Below are 22263 nucleotides of genomic sequence, written 5' to 3'. Positions count from 1 at the left end.
GCCATTCCCATCACTGTCCTCCAGGCCACAAAGAAGAAAGAAGCCAGTCATTGTTTGGGAAAACATAAGAATATGGACACCTTCCTCTAAAAAAAATAGCAATTAAAAAAATGAATTAAAAAGCAAAACAAAACAAAAAAATCACAACTGGCAGTGGTGCCGTTTGCAACTGCTACCAGCTTCTAATGTACATCACCATGGCAAGACCTTGAGACCAAGATGATGCAGCACTACGAAAAGGAAGACAAACATATAGCACTGGTGAAGTGGGGCAGCACATAGGTTCCTCAGTGGCTAAAAACACAGTCAAAAAAAAGAAAGGGCACTCCTAGAATGGAAAAAATAGCATGAATGTCAGGGAAATGAGGGAAAAGACAGGAGCAGACATACAAAAACAATCCAGAAAGAGTTGACTTTAAGTAAAAAAACAGACAAACAAACAATAAAAAAACCACCCACAACCTGAAAAGGCACATGCAGTGGGTAAAATACAACAAAAACTTTAAAAATTTCTTAAGTGAAAGAGCATGAAGTAATCAGTAATTGAGAGGTCTCCATATAAGAATTTATAAATACCATCTTGTTTTCACTACATATGTGCAACGCAACATCACACTAAATTCAGCTTGAGCTGCACTTTAATTAAAAAAATAAATCCCTCATTATCATTATTATCTAGGTGGGGCAGGAATATTGATTTATTAAACAAGCGTGTAAATACATTTGATTTCTTTAGGGTGCAGTCATGCCGTGTGGTAAGCCTCCCTACTCTCTAGTTAACTGCTTCTCCGAAACCCTACACATGCACCAAAACAGTGAGACCTCATAGGCATACAAGTTACGGCACATCTTCCAATTCAGTTGGCATCTGGGAGAAAAACAATTTAATTAACAGTGTTTTTCTGTATTTCCTGGCTGCATCAGCCGATGGATGAAGACAGCCCGTTGTCTCATGCAAATACCCACCTGTTTCAGCTAAAGCCCTTACTTCTACTGCTGTTCAAGTTCTGGTTTTCCTTTTGGTTTTGTTTGTTTGTTTGCTTTTTGTTTTGTTTTGCCCCCTTCACGGGGGGGTGGGGTGTGAGAGTGGTGTGTTTAGTTTAGTTTAGTTTTTTTTTTTCTCTCCAGAGTATGAAGGGCAGGATGGGAACATAATTTCATAATAGCACCTGATGCTCCCAGGACCGTGAAGCATATTTGCTTGGAAGTATGACAGCATCATGTAGACTGTGACTTGGTGCCAGAAGTTGTTTTCAATCTCCAGGCTCCAAAAAAAGAGAAAGGAAAAAACCTCTCAGTACCTACGGTGCCTAGCAACAAAAACTTTCGGCATTTTAGGAGGAGAGACTGATGCATTTTTTGGCTACAGAATTCTGAAAATCACCTGAACAGATCATATTTAACAGGCATGTTTCTTAGTACGACGTTTATGAAGAGATTTAGAGTCATCTTGAAAGCTCACACTCTGTCTCCCTCCATTCTGCATTCACGACAAATCCTCCTTATTGGATAAGTAAGGGCCTATTTCCATTACAAAAAGAGCTGTTTTTAAAAGTAGAAAATGATTTTCATAGACGCAGCATTATACTGATCACTAAAGCTGGCTCAAATCAGTTTAACAGAGAATTCAGAGTTGTGTGTTGCAGCAGCATCACTACGCAGCTACGTGTTGTTTATATTCGGAGGTGGGGTAAGGGAAGAAACCTTCAGCATGAGCTTGTTGAACAAGTTGGGTGACTTGCTCTTCCTCGGAGGTACGTTTCGGTTATTAGCACTGGGTGCAGGATGGGGGCAGAAGGGGCGAGGAGGGAGAGCAGGGAACGGGGCTGAACGACAGGTCTGGGAGCCACGAACTCCCAATTACCACCTTGGCCTTGCATATTGGGATGCTCAGTGCCCATCACTCACTTCTCCTGTCTGCAGACTGCGATCCCAACTCCTGCAGCTCTGTATTTCTCAGAAGGCTGCCAATGGATTCAAAACTGAACCAAAACGAGGAGGAGAAGGAGTGGGTGGAACAGCTGAACTAGTTTTTTCCTCCCTTTTTGGGCCCAAAACTAAAAATAATAATTAAATCAATCATCCTGCAGACATACTTTGCCTTAAGAGTGACCTCAAGGCTTCTGTTTGGTAAATTATCCCACCTATAACAGTGCGCACAGACCACTATATTGGCCAAAGATCAGAAACGAAGCTAATTGCTTTGCCACTCCCCTCCGTATGCCCTTCGTTGTTTTTCCACATTGTGTAAAATAATAAATTACTGTGATCCTTGACACAAGGATTCCCTGCCCCAGCTCTACTTATGATTACAGACACCAACTCTTCAATGATCCACTTCCAGAATTCCTCTCAAAAAGCAGGTGCTCCCATGGCCAGAATCCAGGAATGAAACTTTCTGCACACACTCTCCCCTCATCTTGGTGCTCCCAGTGTCAATAGTTGTAAATAATAGCCAGGAAGAAGAACGTTGTAATTCACAGGTCTCACCAGAGTTCAACCATTACGGAAATCACATTCTGAAGCAGCATTTTGGTTTTGGACAAAAAGGCCCACATATCCCCCATACTCCAGCTCCATCTATGATGACAGAAGCTGTGAGATCAAGGTGCGTTTGGAAGGATCTTCCCCAGAGTTTATTCCTCAGCTCCCAGCACTGTCCACCACCCTGTGTAACAGCCAGCAGAAGACCTCTCTGCCCAGCTCACCTCATTGCCTGCAACCTCTTGCAGCACTGAGCTGCACAGTTTCTTTCCAACATGAGTAATGAGATTGAGGAAAAGAACAAAAATTAATGTGGGGTTTTTTTTAAGAAGAAGGACTTCCAAGTTGACAGTTTTCAAGGTGTTTGACACATGAAGGGACCAACTGTCTCAATGAGTTGAAATCCCTCCCAGACCCATGTCTCTAGAGCATAACCTCTGCTATGACATTACTGCCGTATACTACAGCAACAACGTGTACCAAATGAGCCTGTTATCGATAAGAGAGAGTGACTATCAGGTTGTAAACCGCAGGTGAGTTTCTGGGATGTCACTGCTACCAAATAAGGCTGGCTGGAAAGAAGAAGGGCAAAAGTACAGCTTGTGGCACCCCAGGCAGACATGGCTCGTTAATCAAGAGAGCTCTCTGTACTTCACAGCTTCATCCCATTTTGGACAAGACAAAGAGAATTTAGCTCGCCCACTCATAGCCATTCTTACTGTAAAGAAAGTAGAGGCTTGGAAAGTCACCATGGAATAACAATCCAGGGCTACTTCCATGTTTAGACAAGCCTTAACTTCCCCACCATTTACTTGCATTCCAGTCAAAGTCAACGGAAGCTAAAAAACAAAAAAAAAAAAAAAGTCATGTGCTTTTCATCCCGAACAGTTTACACAAAACAGATTTACAGGTAAAGTGTGTAAAATACTCCAGCACCAGGTCACTCCACTACACAGAACTGGAATGACAGTAATCCATTTAAAGGTGAAACTCCCCTTAAGCCTAGTAAGTAATACAAGAAGTAAAGACCTCTTGTTCTTGAAACACTAAGTCTTGGCAGAGCTTGCTCCCCTACCCATCCTTTTTTTTTTTTTTTAATTTTTTATTTGTATACAATTTTTCTGTTTTGCTCACACAGGTTAACAATTTGACATAGATGAAATTCAGCCCCTCTGTACACAGGGCTTGAAACAGCAGCTTGCCTTAGATCCTGAATTCATAGAATAAAATCATAGAATACTATGGGTTGAAACGGACTTTCAAAGGTCATCTGGTCCAACCCCCTGCAATGAGCAGGGACATCTTCAACTAGATCAGGTTGCTCAGAGCCCTGTCCAGCCTGGCCTGGAATGTCTCCAGGGATGTGGCATCTACCACCTCTCTGGGCAACCTGGGCCAGTGTTTCACCACCCTCATTGGAAAAAAAAAAAAATTCTTCCTTATATCTAGCCTGAATCTCCCCTCTTTTAGTTTAAAACCATTACCCCTTGTCCTAACACAACAAGCCCTGCTAAAAAGTCTGTCCCATCTTTCTTATAGGCCACTTTCAAGTACTGAAAGACCTCAATAAGGTCTCCCTGGAGCCTTCTTCAGGCTGAACAACCAATTCTCTTAGCCTGCCGTCATAGGAGAATGTAGTCCCTGACTTTTAGATTATGATTTAGTACTTCATTCTTCCTAAAAGTGAATTTAGAAGTTTCCTCTAACTTTGCTTCCTTCAGCAGCCAGATGTGTTCTGTTTCTCAAGAGGATTAACATCCTACTGTCCTACTTAACCCTTGCTGCCCTACACGAGCTCGTCCCACAGTGTAGAGAAGCTCCCCCTGTGCACCTGGATCAGCGAGCAGGTTTGGGGACAAGCTTCCTTGTGCTCCTCCCCAATCTCACGCCCTGCAGAAAGCGAGCTGGGCACCCCACATTCCACAGCATTTGGCGTTGGCATCGTATTTAATCGCTCTTTAACATACATCACCGGAGGAGCGTGATTCAGCACAAGCACATGGGCGCGGAGGTGTTCAGACAGGCGTTAAAAGATGTGGTATGAGGATTTTGCACCCAACAGAAGATCAAGTAGCATAGTTGTGCAGGTCTAGCACTGATACCACAGGAAAAAAAAAAAAAAAAAAGAATTATCACTGCTGCAATTAACATTTACTTTCTTTGGAAATTGCCATGAATTTTAAGCACCGTACATCAATAAATATTTGACAAGCCAGAGAGAAAAGCATTGTAGCATCCAGCTTATGAAGATTTAACACAGATAAACACCGACTGCCGCAAGAAATCTCAAAACCACGCTTACTTGGCAAAGGCAGGAGAAATCAGATTATAAATGTCACAAGTATGATTTAAGGTGTGTACCTTTTCTACGTGGTTCGCATTTTTTTTCCAGTTAGGAAGGAATGTTTCTTTACAAATACAGAAACAGTCATCGGGTATTTAAGGAAATAAAAATAGCATACAAATAATAGAGTTTACCACAGACTACAGCTGATTGACTTGATAAATGGAAATTTTCTGCAGTTCCTTTGGCAACCATATTTATGTATTTTGCTAAGTGCTGGCAAGTTGAGGCAAAAATGGTCATACTTTTTCAGAGCTTTCATTTAGAGCAGGAGAAGGGATGAAAAATTTCCACATTAGAAAATTCTTGCTGCCAATCATATTACTTTACAGTTAGTTTACAAGAATTTTACAATTAGTTAATTAGCATTTTGATCTCTCTTCCCAGTAATGTGCTGAAAGCATCAGTTTGGGACACATTATGCTGTTTAAAGCATCCCTAAAATGCTAATTTTCATTCACAGAGATCAACCAACAGGCACAGTACTTACTGTCCCCTGACTACGGACCAGGGCAAGTAGTTGAAACATCTTTTTTTGATGTTTGTGCCCATATGATTTCTCCCTCCTAGATACATTTCACTTAATCATCATCCACCCAAAACCTGTCAAGTTCAGTCCAGTGGCTGGGTTTCATTCTGCCTGATTGAAGTCTTGAGCAGCTACTAAAAATGTCACAAAGAGTTTGCATCAACCTCCCCTCTCCCCACACCCTACATTTCAAAGTGTTTAGGCAGCAACAGAACACAATTAAAGGAAATTCAGAGTTAAGGCTGAAATGTACCATATGTTTTCAAGCAGAAGGGCACAAAGCATCAGTAAACCGCTGCCGAGATTACATACTCCCACTATCAGGCATTGAAAGACTACAGAACAATGTCATCTCTGACTATTAATAAACATACTTCCTTTCTAGCACACAACCCTCTTTTCTTAATTGTCTAGCGGAGGTATTTCCATACAAGCCACATTCTTCTTTCCCATAAGGCAGCAGAAAGAGTACCAGAAGTGATTTATAGTTCCACATACATTCCTATCAGGTCTTCAATCACTCCTGACATTTGGTAATTTATAGTTTGAAGTTCTCAGAACTCTGGTTAGATTTTTTTTTGCCCAGTTTGCAGTATAGTCTGTGAGAGAATTGGACTGAGAGTCAAAATTTCACCCGTACCCTACTCTGACTTACTGACTGACCTACTAACACTCCTCTGCCAAGGCTCTGCTATCTTCAGACGCGGAACTATAACCATGGCAAAGGCTTCTTCGCAAAGTACCCTGAGGTCTAACATTTAAAAAGCTTTTTATAAGAGATAAGACTTCTCTTAAATTCTTAAGCATAATGATCAAGTTTCTAAAATGCTCCATAAACTTACAAAGACAAAAAGAAATAAAAAGCATAACTTCCTATTGATTTTTTTAAATTGGAATCTTCATCCCCCAGTTTGTGTGCCCATCATTCTCCCAAATTTGAAGCAACATCTACTTGGGAATTTGAAGTAATGGCAACTGAAACTTCTGAATTTTACAGTGGACACGAATATACTAATTTCCAACTGCATTTTTCATAGCACTGACAAAAATCACACTAAAATTCATTATGTAAGAAATTTGATGGTTACATCTGAAATACCGTGTTTTGTCACTTCCCAAGTGAAAAAATATTTTCTCAGACTAATATAAATTCCTTTATGTCCAGGAAACTTGTTTGAGCACTTCAGCTGGACCACTGATCAAAGAAAAAAGTTTCCCCTCCCATGTAATTGTACTTGTCAGAACAAAACTAGATACCTAAGGTGTATCCTAGTCACCTGTTTTGTAACAGTTATGTAGAAGTCCTCATTTGGTTTAAGCACTTTTAAAATCTAAAGACGCTACTTCACCTACATAAAACGATGCAGTTAAAACGCTTCTCAGTATTTAATAAAACTAACGTTTGCCAGAGCAGAGAGGTTTCAAGCTAAGCATAACAGGCTGAAGTATCTGGAGGAAAAGGAAAAACAAACAAATAAAAAAAAAATTAAGAAGACACAATCACGAAGAACATGGTGCCCCAAATTGTTGGTCTGGTTTTTAAGTACAGTAAAATATGATTACTTAAAGTTATGTTATCCTTCCTGGCAATTATGATTTCTTTATGAAAAAAATGTCTTGCTTCCCACAAAAAAGTAACACTTATTGGAAGTTTTGTTATCTGCAGCATAAAAAGGATATTGTATGAAAAGAGGTAGATAACTACTATTATGAAGAAGAACCTGACCTTATCTCCATCATCTGAAGTTGCCTCACGTTGCACCAGGGGAGGTCTAGATTGGATATTAGCAAAAATTTCTTCATGGAAAAGGTTGTCAGGCCTTGAACAGGCCGCCCAGGGAGGTGGTTGACTCACCATCCCTGGAGGTGTTTAAAAGACACACAGATGAGGTTCTTAGGGACATGATTTAGTGCCAGAGTTAGGTTAACAGTTGGACTCAATGATTTAAATCAGGGGTGTCAAACTCATTTTCATCAGGGGCCACATCAGCCTTGTAGTTGCCTTCAAAGGGCTGAATGTAGTTTTAGGTCCTAAAATTACATTTATACATATGGCTTCCCTGACCTAAAGGGTCTCTTCTGACCAAAATGATTCTATGACCCGAAGTGCTTCTGAGCTTGCATTAAATGTACAGGCTGCATCATAAAGGAGAGCACATACTGCATGAAGGGCATGAGTTCTGTCAGACTCTATTCACTTTCTCCCCACTCCTCTTAACTTTTAGACATGTCGAAGAATAAAAGTCACAAGAAAGACTAGATGCTACTGAAAACAAAACAAAAACAAACAAATCAACAAACCAAAACAAACAACAGAAATCTCAACTCATGCAAGCAAAGATTATGCCAAGTAACTAGAAATTTCTTAAAATACTTGTCTTCTGAATTCCCCAACAACTTGTTGAGCATATTCATCTGAAAACAGGTGATGATGCCCTTTAACTTCATTTTCACATTGAAATTATCAGCCTTTCAGAAAAATATATGTATCATCTTGCACCTTGCCTTATGAAAAGCAATACTAGACTAAACAGCTTCCAGATAAAAGACGTCAAACAGGACTTCAGCAAATTCACCCTTTGCAGCAGTGCTGGGTACACACTCACCCTGTACATCTTTATTTACAGTTCACAGATGCATTAAAATCCCAGGACCCAGATCAGCCATGAAAAGAGTGATGGAGACAGGGCTTGAGGCAGAGGTACCTGTCAAAAAGGTGACTTGAACCTTCAGGAGAAAAAGTAATGCTCCACATTACTCAGTATTACTCCCTCATTGCTGCAAAAATAAATATCAGAAAAGTAAACAGGGCACGACAAATGGTTATCAGCTCGTTAGTTAGCTCTTGACCAAAATTTATGAGGCTATTTCCTATGAGTGTTTTTGGACACTGTTAGTTGCTGCACAACCAGCAATTCCATCTGGCTTTGAGCCTTTACTTTTTGCTGTTTGGTAGCAAAGCAAATAAAATAACAGTAGTTTTATGTAACTTAGTTCATCTATTTGTGCATTTGTCCTTCCTCATTTGACATGAAGAATTGAAAGGGGGAGAAGTTCTCTTATACTCATTTTTTCATACCAAAAAAGCTACTACTAATATTACTAATGTAGCTCATACTAGCCAAATTCCCAGGTCAGTAGTTTAATATTTAAAAATTCAAGTTATTAAAACACAAAACAGAAAATGCAAGAAGACAGAAAGCATGGGCCAAATAAAGGCTGTACTAAACACAAGGAAGCGAACAGCAGGAGAAAATACATAGTCGGGATTTTCAGCATGAAGAAATCAACTTTGGAATAAGTAGTGCTACTTTAAAAAGAAGGATTTTTTTTTAATTAAAATAAAACCTCTCATATTACTATTATCATCAGGTTTTAAAATCTAATTGGAAAACATATTTAATTTTATTTTAAGTAATCTAGAGAGGGAACTTCGTAGCCAAATCCTAAATAAAACATACAACTGAAATATTCACTTTCCAAGTGTGGATTTTGCCTGAAAAGTTTTTTTAAAAGTGACCTATAATAAAGTCAAAATGTTATCTGCATGCCATTCCCCTGCATCTCACACACACACACACACACACACACACACAAAAACCTTATCAAGAAAGCTTTCCCACAGAAAAGGAAATTTTGGCCAGCTCTACTTGATGACAAGAGATAAGGAAGTACCAGGGCGGTTCCATGGTTTGCAAAGTGTTATACACAAAGGCCCAGAAAAACATTTTTTTAATGGCAGCATTTTTATCTTCTCCACCCCATCTTTATCTCCCCTTTCATTTTGATATAGCTTGTTTTCATGTTTTTCCCCTTCTTACCTTTATTATTCCCTACTTTCCTCATTTGGGAGGTATGCCAATGAGCTCTGTAACAAAGTGGCTCTGCCCCACTGTTGGAGGTGGTTGTCTTGATGCAAGTGGGATGAATACCTTCTGATACACTAAATAAGTAAATTATACAACGTAGTGGTGCTATATCAGATTGCATTAAGGAGAGGGAATGATGTTTGAGTAGCACTTCTCAGAAGGGCATGTTGTGCCTTGGTGAACCAGGAAAGTGTTTGAAAAATCCTACCTAGAAAACTATCAAGATGCTCTTTACCCTAAAGGAACCTTAATTCCCCACTAGAACAAAAAAAATCTCACTCTACAGTATTTCAGATGCACATGTTCAAACCTGGGACTGACTATAGATGGACAACTTTATTTTCTTGTGTGAAAGGGAAAGAAAATTTCACTGAAAAAAACACCAAACCTCTGCCAAAATTGAAGAACTTCATGAAGACGACATTTGGTGCTAAATTCATGCCACAGTCACATTGTGGGAGTCAGAGGTAGCAACATCTCCAGTCTTTTGAAATAAAGGACTGATTAAAAAGAAAAAAAAAAAAAGGCACTAGTGGCATTTCACTTACAATTCTAAAAATCCAATAGCTTTCTAACTCTGTTCTAACTCTGCCCTGTGGTTTGACCACAGTCCTCATGCCTCTGATTGTGATGAAGCACTTCCCAACCACAGAGCAAAGCGTTGCATTTCAGTCTTACAGGAGCTGCAAGGAAAGACTGACGGTCTTGAACAACCAAACTGGTAGGTTGCAAGGCAAGATTCCCATTAACTACCACTCTCCCAAGGAGATTTTGCCTCTAACTCTGACCTTTCTTCACCACCTGGTCTCAGCTGGAAACTTTAACTAAAATTTTGCCTTGCTACAGAGCATACAGTTACTTATCCTGAGCAATATATTATTCTGACAGACAAGTCGAGCTTGCATATACTATATGAAACTCATTCATCTTTCTACCCTCTCATGATGTCTTATGACTTTCATTCCAGTTAATTATACTATCCATGTTCAGCCAACTGAGTTGGAAACGTGATGTTTCTGTGCAACAACGGTGCTGCAGACAGAGATTTGCCTCAAAATGCTCCACAGAGCCTTGCTGGCAATATATTCTCAGACCACAAAGTCCTCCTCCTTGTGTGATTCTATCCAAACCATCTCACATGCTGGGATTCAAGCTGAAAAGCCCATATTTATTAAGAACCAGGTTTTCTTCATGTTTGCTTTTGCTAAGCATTCATTTGCTTTCCACCAGCCTCGCACCCTGAGAACTCGAGGCAAAATTGTTTTGCAGGATCTGAACCCAGCAAGATTAATTTTCTTTAAATCTGATCTCTGTATCACATAAGTATGGACCAGGAAAAAAGTGGATTTTTAAGGCAGACTGCACTTCCACTACCACACATAATGAAACTCCGGCTTCCACAATCCTCTGACCTTTCGTTTACGCTTATGATGTCCCCCAAAAATGCCAGAGGGCTTCAGGAACCGCTGCTCTGCGCCGGTTTGCTTACCCGCTCTACTGTACTGGGGGAAATACATGCATCACTTCTTACACAAACTGTGTATTTTAGATAGTTTGAAAGATAAGCAGAAATAACGTTTTTATTTTTCAGAAACTGTTTCAGTGCAAAGGTTTTAAACAAATGGCATTTTAAAAACCAGCCAAAATTAAAGCAAACAAACCAACAGCCACATCCCAGCTAACTCCTTTGAGGAAATGTACAGGAACACCACAGTCTCTGAAACCTGCATTGTTAAAAGTCAACGTGCCGCAGGTGGCATCTTCCTGGAGCTTCTGCTAGAGTTGGTCCTTTGTACCCTGCAGACAGCACATCTCGTTGCTCAGGAAACCACCTCAAGAACTCCATGGACATTTCTTTGGTCACTTGTCTGACCATCACTTCCCTGCAATAGCTCTGGTATTTGCCTTTCAGTTTTCCAAACTAGAGCATAAATGAATAAACACGGCTAAGACGATGGCTATATCTCGCCCAAGCCATGGGAGGTATGTGCTTCAGAAGAGAAATGGAGCCATGGGGCTGCAGCAGCAAGACAGTAGACAGAGATCAAGTTGTGGCAGGGTCCAGCTCTCCCTCCCAAGGAGTTTTAACAAACCCCTCTTCTATGCAAACTGCAGCCCAGCCTCCGTGTACCATGCCAAACTGGGGATAAACTTCATCACTTTTTTAAGTTTGCCTGGTACCAGTTCAGTATTTTTTGCTAACTGAACACTGAGTTTCATTTCAGTATTTCATCAACAAAACACACATTTATTTATCCATTCCATGATGATTATACCTGAACCACTGTGATCCACACCCAAAATTGCTGGACAGCAGTATAATCAAACTAAAGGTGAAATCTAACGTTTATTTTCAGTTGTCTAAAATGTGGGTGGAATTTAGGTGGTCCTGCTAATATAAAGCCCCTATTAGATTTTGAGAATTAAGGTGTCAGAAAAGCAAATAGGACATAACAAATTAATACTTCATTAAACAAAAAGCACCTCAGCTGCCTAACTCAATACAAAAAAGTAGAGCAAACAATATTTCATGTAAAAGAAAATCTTTCATTATTCATGTAGGCTTTCCTTTCTTATTTCACTCAAGAAATTTGTTTTCAAAATAACCATAAAGTCAAAGAAACAATATAACGGAACCCTTCTGGAGATTCAACTGAAGATGCCTGTTGAACATTTTATTTCGATACTGCTGAAAAAAACCCTGCCAAATACTTGAAGTGAACACAAAACTTAAAAAAACCACACTTATTTGCAAGTCAAATTTATTAACTCCCTACAGAGCAAAACCAAACCTGAAGAAATTCCTGGAGAGGAAGGACGAAAACACACACCACACAAACGAAACAAGATGTCTTTTAAGCATTTTTTTTCTTCTGATAATCAAGACTACCAAAAAACTGTCAAGAACAGGGGGGCTTTGTTCCCTTTTAATCAGAAAAGCCAGGAGATAAATGGATACTAGTTGTCCAATGATGAATGCATAAAACGTTTTGAAAATGGACTTGAGGACATGGGTCTAGAGAACCATGGAGAGGTGCTGTAGAACAAACACGATGAAAAGATCTGAAGATTACAGGATTTACAAGATGCAAATTCAAGTTGTGATATCTCTGTAACATCTAGGAAAATAATACCATCTCTTGAAGTTAAAATTCCCATCTGGCTTAAAAAACACACACACAAAAAAAACAGACTGAAAGACATCGAAAACAGCAGAAGTGAGAGCTATAAAAGAATATGTATGAAGCCACACAAAACAGTATCTAGAAGCAGATTTATGGGATAAGCAATGAAAATACTTCCAGAATATGGCAAGCAAGCCTACCAGCTAATTCCTTTGCAAGCTTTTCCCATCTCTAAAACCTACAGTTAATCAGCCACAGCATCCCAAACATGTCAGGTACCAATGTTCACTTTTCTAGAAATGTCTATGGTTTTCAGTTTGAGTTTTACATGTCAGGATGAAAGCTGGGCCCTTCAAAGCTGCTGTAACTGAGCACATTCCTCTCAAGTCTGGGAAAATACATCTCCGTTCCCACCATCACTATCATAAGTACCATTTTCTGAAACCTTCCCATTATCAACCTCATAATCACAATCCTCTGAAACTGAAGCATTTATATAATACTTTTTCCACGGGTTAACACAAAACATCAGCTCTCTCAATGACTATCTTCAAGCGGTATTTTAACAACAATGCCACTGGATGACCTTGGTTTATGAGAATCATTCACCTTTCCTCCCCTTTTCTTTATTTTTGAAGACTTGTAGGAACTAGAAAAAACTTGAAGGAACAATAATATACTACAAGTAAGATATCAACTACACACCTAATGAATACTCAGAATTTTTGCATCTGGAAACAAACAAACAAAAGCACATGTAAAATAAGAGTTCTTTCAGTTATGAGTCAAGACTACACTTAAGTCACCACAAAAATTAAATTTAGTCTATGGTTTTCTGGTTTGGATCAACTGGCTATTTCAGAGGCCATTTAGGCAATCAAACTGCTGATAGAATAACTGGGCTGTCATCCCCAGAATGATTTTGGTTTCATTTGAATTCTTTTTCAGCTGCTTCATGGGCAAAGAATGTGCAGCACTCGTTATTCGCAAGTCTAATACCCTGAGCTTTTCTGGGACAAAGGCAGCTAATACTTTCTACATTCATTTGACGTGGAAATGCACATTCTCAACTTGTGCAATAATATATGGTGAGTTAGCCCAATCCTACAACCTCCAGCCAAGTTCACTACATTTCTTCTCCGAGATACGCAGTTGACCAGCAAAAGCAGATACTTTGTTGGTACATCTCATTAAAACATACCAGTATCAAGAGAGGTTTCACATTCTACCCCTATTAAGAAATGAGGTAAGTTTCCCTAATATTGAGATTCCACATTTACCATAAGATCGGATCTTCTCTTTGTTACGGGAATTGTGCGTATGTCCCTGTCCACCTTGGGTCTTTTAAAATGAGACCAAAAGTTCTGGTGACAGGACCCCACAAAAGGGGTTCTGATGCTAAAAATTTATCCTACAGTCTCTGACCAGCAAATTTGCCAAACGGCATACAAGAATTCTTTTATTTTTCCCATGAAAATGATTACATGTATTTTTTTCTCCCAACCTACAGACAACATAATTTACAGCCAAAACACTGGCAAATCCCATAGATGAAGCCTGAAGAGGGATCTTTGCATCATCACAGTTATTTTAATGCAACCTAAGCTTTGCTGTGGGGGGAGGAGAAGCAGAGTCTAAAAATACCCAAGTTACACAGAACATTTCCTGGTCTGCCCCTTCCCTAACAGAAGGACGTCTGAAATGGTTTGTGAATATGAAATAGGATGGTAGCGTTTAAATAAAGAGAAGTAATGCTATATAGATTTATGCAAAGGAGCCATCAGCCCTGTGGCTGATGTATCTGAGGATCATGCAGCCTCACGCGGTGACAAGGTGACTAAAGCTACAGATCCGAAACACAGAACAAGTAACCTTTCCGGTCTAAGTCAATGAATGGTAAATTGTAATAAATGGTAAAATTTTAAACAAAAATTGAAATGGAGCTAAAAATCTTGAAATCATAGTAGTTTCTTGTAACGAAACCGTGTAAGAATAGGTTCATTAAAAACAAACAGAACTCAGAGTCACATCCCAGATATTATGTTTGATGTCATTACTTACCAAGCCGGCAATTGGAGTTGACAGACGATTGATCTTCTTAATGATGCCAGGTTTGATCTTGTTAATCAAACTAAAAAGAAGTTATATGATTTTCTGTTAAATAACCAACTTTATTAAGCATTAGCATCAATACTTATTAAGAAATATTTTGCATATAGTCCTAACTACATGGTTTGAACCAAGTAAATTTTAATCCATTAATGCCTCCTAATTTTTTTAAATCAGTTTTTCAAGAAGTTGCACAGATGCTGGGCAGGGGGGGAAGAGAAGATATTTTTGAGAATGGCAAAGTGAGAAAGAAGAATAGAAAATGCCTGGGTAGGTGTAGGCAGTGTAGGCAGAAATAGATCTGTGTTTCCACTACATATTAATTAGACTCAAATTTCTCATTTAAATCATTTCTTCAGATAAAAGTTTGGATGTAGAAGATGTGAAAATTTTATCAGAATATTATTTTTCAGTGTGAAAGCTCTGATATATTCCTATAAGCATAAGAAATCAACTGAGTTTTAATGTGCTATCAACTCCAGCATGACATGTACAACAAACATTTAGGGTACATGTAATTTACACATGCAGGTCATATTTTCAGTCTCAGCCAGAAGAGATTGCACCTCATATACCTTTATTTATATAAAATTCATAATAAAAATGAGAAGATAGGAGAGACTAAGACATCACTGTTGAATACACAAGCCCAAATCCATACCTTGTCCTGCAGTGAGGACAAGGCACATGATCCCTTTGCACCTTTATACCCACTCACGGAGGCAGGGAAATACTGCGGTTCACTGAATTACACACTAGGCCACAGGATCAGCAGAGAACAGGGACCTAAGGACATGCTGCGGACTTCACCCTCCTTTATATTATACCTTTGAGGATTTTGGACCTGCTCCCTCGTCTTGTTGCTGCCTGTCTGGCCAGAGCCTTTAGCCCGCAAAGCATCGGGAAGGTTTTATGACCTACCAACGCCAATGCAGAGTCAGGACCTGGAGTTTAAAACTCTATGTGAGAAAAGTTGGTTTGGTGGTTTTTGGTGTTCTTTTTTTTTTTTTTTTTGCTCAAGCAGCAAATACGTTTGGAAAATAAACAGAAAGAAGAGAGTTTACCCATAAATATTGGAATGAAGGATAGATTTTGAAGTGCTTGCAGAGGGAGAAATAATGGCTGCAAGTCCTGAGATTTTTCGACTGCCTTAAGCTATTTAGTAAACAAAATACATTTGATAACTTTTCAAAAAAAAAAAAAAAGTAGTGATTTGTTGAGCCCTAGTTTATTTTTTTTGAATCTTGCAAATTTTTATTTGCTTTATTGTACTTCAGAACATTAAATCACACGTGACTGGGAAAACTTTAGTGATTTTCTTCCTCTAATGTATACACAGGAGGTACAGTAAAATGTAAAAGGCTTTATTTTGTCAACAACTGGTCAGCCAGTTAAGACATACACTTGGTCATTACATTGGTCAAACAAACTGCAACAGGAATACATGGTGCAAATATAGTTATCTGCTATAATTTAAGTCAAGTATACCATCTCTAGAGATAATATACCTGTGGACATTAAACTAGCCATCTCACAGGTGAACCAGAGAAATAAGCAATGTCATGTATAGTTTATCTCCACTATTTAAAAATCTTTATTGACTTTGGTGAAAATTGCTATCTGAAAACCTTTCCTGATTTTGGTCTTTTCTGTTTCCACAGAATTTCTATAAAAGTCACTTGTATATCAAGTATGTCAAGTTTAAAATTATGACACAGGAAGACAACCGTATGATTTAGTGCAACATAATGGGGCATCTTTAGCTTTAAAGAAAGTGGCGTGCCTCCTAAGGCAAGCTGCTCAGCTGAAGAAATTACAGGATGTTTTTCTTGCATATGGCTATTAATTACAGATAAATTTAACTTATTTGCATTTGGCAGATGGAGGCTCATATTCTTTTGCCAAATAAGCGTCAACAATGAAGATATCAGAGGATTAGAATATATCAGTTCACTGGCAATTCTTAAAGACGCTATTTAGAAGTTACAGCTGAATACAATACACACATCCCACTAAATACATAGCTAAAGAAATACCTTCTTATCAAAATATAAAGCATTTTTATTACCATATTCAGTCAAGTTAATATTTGACTACATAAGTAATGAAAAGTGTCCAGCTCCATGACACCATTCAACCTTCAAAGTGAATCAACTCCCTCATATCACAAAAATAACTGCAGAAGCAACTGGCAAGATAGGATGGGCAAAGGGCCCGAACAGAAAAACAGAAGCAAGGAGAGAAAACACAGTATTATTCACAGAAAGGGGAAAAAATGTAGGAATTGCGCCTTTTCACATTTGTTTAAATATTTTTGAAATCCAGAAAAAAAAAAATCAAAAAAAAAAAAATCGGAGAACTGAACCTTTGTAGATATTTTCTGAAAGTTAGCTTGGCTGAACTGATTTAAGAGAGGCTCCGAGATTTAAGACTTTTTTTTAAACGTCTGAGATAGTCGTCCAATGAGATTTCTGTCTTACTGGCGTTCTAACGACATTTACACCTGCCATTCCTTAAAATACTAAGGGATTAGCACCGCTTCCAGTCTTGGAAACCTGTTCCAGTAAGTACAAAACCAATTACAGATATGTGGGAGAGACCTGATGAGTAGACATTTTACTCCTCTGACTCAGTCTAGCAACGAAACCAGACAAGCCCTATAAATGCCAAGCTATAACACACAAGCACAAGGAAGCTTTTTAGAGAAAGCACTCCAAAAAGAGCTGAGGCCAGAGTTTGTTGTTGAAAGCAACAACTAAGTCAGTCCAGAAAGTACTGAAACCCGGACTGCATGTGCACATACATGACAACATATTTCTATGTTATGCTGAGATCAAATCCATTTACTTTTATCATCTTAAAGTGAGGGTTTTTTTGTTTGTGTTTGGGTGGTTTTTTTCTTTTGTTTTGTTTTAAGTATGTTTTTATAAAGTTAGTTGAATGACATTCAACAGATTCTGCATTACTGAGATACTTGGATATAACCATAAGAGCACTATTAGTAAGTTACAGACACGTTAAATCAGATGCCTGCCTGTTATCTTTAATTTACATTTTTATAAATTTCACTTCTGAAGTGTAATATTTCTTAAAAAAATTTAAAAAGGCTTCTCTGGGTATAAAGTTCTCTGGTAGGAATAGGCAGCTTTCTGTATTTAGAGAAGAACCAATACACAGGGTTCACAATAATTTATTACAAGAGAGTAGGGATGAAGGACAAAAACCCAACCCCAAAAAACAACAGTAGTTATAGGGGTAAGTGCTTTGATCCCAGCAATGGTCACAGCACACCACGACCATTCTAACCAATAAAACCAATCAAATGGCCAGAGCATCAGCACCATCCTCTCCATAACACACAAAGAACTGTGTGGGACAACACACGGAACATGTAGATCTAGAAAGAGGATGTCTGAGGGCAGTTCTTCCTTCCCACAGCAAAGAATGGGTATATTAAAAATAAAAATAAAATTTAAAAAATTACTTATTACAAAATACTAACAGTACTTAAAAAAAAATTTCAAGGGCCAGCAAGGAAAGAGGTCAACTGAGGTTAACCTGAAGGATTTTTACATAGGTAAATTAATACTCACTCGCACAACAGGACTCCATTTTCTAGAGCTGCTCGAAAGTCTTTGGTTCCAAAGCTTTTCCCAGTAACTGTCTGTAAAAATAAGAATTCAAAATTAATTGGACACACATACAAAATCAGGCCTAGCAAGAGTATCTAAGGAGTACTAAAAGAAAACCCCACTTTTTGATTCAACATTTAGTTCATACTATTATTTTCTTATATTAACTTCAAAAGAAATAAGTTTTTTAAAAACAGTTCTTTATGCCTCAAAAGAAGTCAGATCCAACCTCTTCAAATAGTTTCCTCTAGCGTATCCTAATCTTCAGCCAAATTCTGTGGGAATACTTATCATTTTCTAAAGCAATACCAGCCACACTGAAAAGCATAAAATAAATTTCAAACAGGAGTGCAAAACAAAGAAATAAGTCTTCTATTTCCTACTTCATCTTACAACATGTATCCTCATGATATCTGGCACAAAGTATTTTAATAGAATTTTTTTGCCTGCCACTTGCATCTAAGATAGTAGGACTCAAGACCCACTCCAGCAAGTCTCTATTACCACGCGCACATCAGTTCCCATTACTTGGCAAGCAGCAGGACTATGCTAATGGGATTACTTTTTATATTCAGGGTGAAAAGCAGTGAACGAGAACAATGTCTTATAAGGGAATTAAGATACCCAATGCCAAAAGCATTGCCTACAGGTTTTTAGCAAGGCTGTTTCCCACCAAAAAAAAAAAAAATACCCCAGGCAACAAACAAACAAACAAAAACCACAAAAAAAACCCCAACCAACCAAACAAAACACCACGAAGAAAGAAAAAAATCAATAACAAAAAAAAAAATCACACCACAAGATTTGCTTCTAGCACTAACTCCATCTCAAATGAGACCATCAACATAGCACACTGATCAAGACTAAACTCACTTGAACTTTTAACTACTAGGTCCCTCACCTTTCTGTGTCCCTTGAAGAGACCAAATTAGGCAGATTTCTTCCCAAAGCCCAGATTAGTAAGCGATATTCAAGTCAGAAAAGGAGTCAATATTCCTAAAACAATTTAAAAAAAAGGGGTTTATCCCAGTTGGATATAGCAAACAAACACTACCAGGGCATGCATTTGTGTTCAGAGGTCACCAGGCTGGGTCACCAGCTAATTACAAACCTCCCTTTGGGGATCCTGACCATCCCCAGGACTGCACAGAACTCCAGGCACACAATTAGAAGTGCTGTGGAACCTGTGTGCATCCAGACCAAAGCTACTGGTTACCACAGTAATTAAGGAAATTAGTAGTGAAACAAATGAGCTGTGCTTGGTAAAAGAGCAAAGGAGAGGATGTAGCTCTTTAAGGACCTGTCACATTATGACTCTTTTTTTCCTAAATTAAAATAGGAAGCCAGAAATACATAAACTGCTTGCTTAAATTCTAGCAAGTTATTTTTAAGTTAAAAAGCTGTAACTTCAATCTTCCTACTGAGAACAAATTTAGATGTTACTGGAATCTTCTTTGGGGTTTAAGTGTTGTTTTTTGGTTTTGTTTTGTTTTTTTCCTATGATTTAACAATTAAGGAGCAAGACACAATTATAACAAACCAACTCAAGCAAAGAAAAATTTGAACTTTCAGGTAAGGGGCGCACAGGGGGTTAAAAATCAACCCCAAAACATTTTAACAATGAAGGATGACAGTGATTCCCCTGGGAGAACTTCATTTTATAGTACACTATTCCTTTAACAGTCTTTTGTTACAGAAGACAAGATGTTGCATCTTAGCAATACTGTTTTCAAAAGCAAGTTCAAAGTGCAGCATCAGAAAATTACTGTTACCTCAAATAAAATATGGCCTTTTGCTTCCATATTCTAAATAAAAGTGTCCTATTTAGTGATAATAATTTGGAGGAAACTGGCAAATGTAACATCACTGAAAGTTTAAATATAAATATTTGTGTTCCTTAGGTAATAGGTAATATGGGTTATAAATTAAGGCCACCATTCTGCAAGATAAAAACTGGAAGTTTGCATGTCACATAGCAGAACTGTCCTGTAGCAGGGGCTGTAGGATGGGGGTCTAGCTTTATGGTTATGTCTTAAACTCCAATCAATTCTCAAAGCCAAAAGGTTTTTCTTGTTCTGGGGTTGCTGCTGACATCTACAGGACTACACAGTACAAATATTTGGCTTAATATTGACAGTTTACTGGTAAACATGCAATAGATAGTGAGATGTTTCCTTCACTTAGAGTTGGGCCCATCTCAAACCTGTAATATCTTATGTAGTCGCAAACAACCTTCATGCTGAAATTCCTTAAAAAAAGAACCAAAACAAAAAAATTGAATCACAGCGTGTAGCTAAGGAAGTCACTCCTAAGAAATTATTCCTCAAGAAGTCAAGGAGCATGTGCCACTGAAGACATTAAACTTCAGCATGGCCTCTCCAGAAGTTGTGAGCTCCACACTGCAGCACATAACCATATTTTCAAGGCACATCTTGTGGTCTTTTCCACAAGAAAAACCCAAAATGGTGTGTGAAACATTTTTGAGTGCCACACAGCCTTCCTGCACATGATCTCAGATAAGTAGCAGCCATCCTTGAACATTAAGAGACTCCAACTTGAATACAAGGTTGTAAATTGCACTATTAGACTTGCAGAGCTTTTAAGATTACATTAGAAGACATTACACTGGAAGCGTTTTGATGAAAGTTACTTGTGCAGACACTGTGGCAATCAACACCGATTTGATATACAGGATAGAGCTGTCAGACCGATCTTGTGACCCACAGGTGTTGACAACTATGTGGTCTGTTGACATCAAATAAAAGTGTTGGTACTGCCAGGTTAGGTTTCATTAATATTGATTTTTAAAGGATGACTAATAATTAAGTAATTAAGAAGTATTCTCAAGGAACAATTTAACACTGGTGTCTTGAAACAGAGTGCCAAGTTGCTCAATGCCTTAAATTTATGTCACAAAAAGAAGTACTTCATTTTAAATCCAGCTTTCATACAGAGATGGAGGACTTTTCCCAGCACATTCATCCAGCAAATACCCACTGCAAGTTATCAAGCACAGCTGTAACTATTATAGCCTACAAAGGAACCAGGTATCATTAAAAAAAATGCAACGCCACAGACCATCTCAGATTTCCCTGACTTTTAAGAACTTGAGTAAGACAAAATTAATCCTGAGATATTACATCTTCAAACAATGTATATGATTTGTGAGTCATCGTTTATTCATTAAAACAGGTTATACTGGGTGTGGTACTCTGCTGTAACAGGCATAATTGATTTTGGACAATTTTTCAACTACTTAGGCCATGGGAGCCACCAAATAATAAAGGAAATATCTTGCAAAAGTGATTTTTATCCATGTTTGAACAACATATCTTTTCAAATTATGTCTATTTTCTCTCCTTCATTCAGCTGGATGTCTTCTGCTTTTTTCTCTACATTTTTGATAGAAAGAGAGCAATGACATAATTAAAGGCTATATCATAAAATCACATTTAATTGCTGCTATAAACCAGTTTGATCTTATTTCTGTAAGGCAGCGTCCCCTAATACTTGCAATTGCCAGGTCCAAGCAATTTACTTCAAACAGTATGCAAATTAAGTCTTGACTTAAATTTAGACATTTTTAAAATGCTTACACACACACACAGAGGGCTAGTTTAATTTCAGGTTTGCTGCAATTCCTAGTGAAGGAGGCAAATCAAGAAGAAATACTCAAAGCTCAACCATTGTGAAGGTGGCATGACATCAAAATCCTGATGGACTGAACAAAAGTACATGGCACAAAAGAATATGCTAATTATATGCCTCAGTACCAAAATTAACATTGAGTACACTTCTTTGGCTTGTCCTACTGGAGGCCAAGTATAGCTGATCATAATAAGCCTTCTTTGCCTTAAAAGCTAGTCAAAATTGAAAGATTTTTCAGTGTTAATAAAAAATACTAAGGGAGTTCCTGACAAGTTGCTTCCATGGCTTACACTGGTTTGAATGCCTTTAGCAGGAAGGCTACCACAGGATGGCAGATGTTTTCAAGCAGGTTGGCTTCCCGTACATGCCACCACATGCAATACAAAGAGCAAGGGACTGCCAGGTTTCTCAATTCAACTTTGCTGTGGTGGAAACACCAAGCTGGACTCTCCCCATCTGATGCACGACTCACACCACATACACAGGCACGCTGGCTAATCAATGCTCCATCACAAAAGCGTTG

At 38.4% G+C, this 22263-nt stretch overlaps 1 protein-coding gene across 25 annotated transcripts in view; it reads right to left on the bottom strand.

The window, feature by feature from the left end:
- The window catches only part of LMO7 (LIM domain 7), a 132888-nt gene that overhangs the window by 79076 nt on the left and 31549 nt on the right, over positions 1–22263 (bottom strand). For all 25 annotated transcript variants that reach the window (XM_071806265.1, XM_071806278.1, XM_071806260.1 and 22 more), the window contains exons 2-3: positions 18054–18124; positions 14413–14482 (exon numbers count right to left, since the gene is read on the bottom strand). In XM_071806265.1, the coding sequence (XP_071662366.1) occupies positions 14413–14482; positions 18054–18124 (141 nt within the window). The remainder of the gene's footprint in view (positions 1–14412; positions 14483–18053; positions 18125–22263) is intronic.

The sequence above is a fragment of the Patagioenas fasciata genome, chromosome 1, assembly GCF_037038585.1.
Source record: "Patagioenas fasciata isolate bPatFas1 chromosome 1, bPatFas1.hap1, whole genome shotgun sequence".
Lineage (NCBI taxonomy): Eukaryota > Metazoa > Chordata > Aves > Columbiformes > Columbidae > Patagioenas > Patagioenas fasciata.
This window is presented reverse-complemented; position numbering and strand designations above follow the sequence as displayed.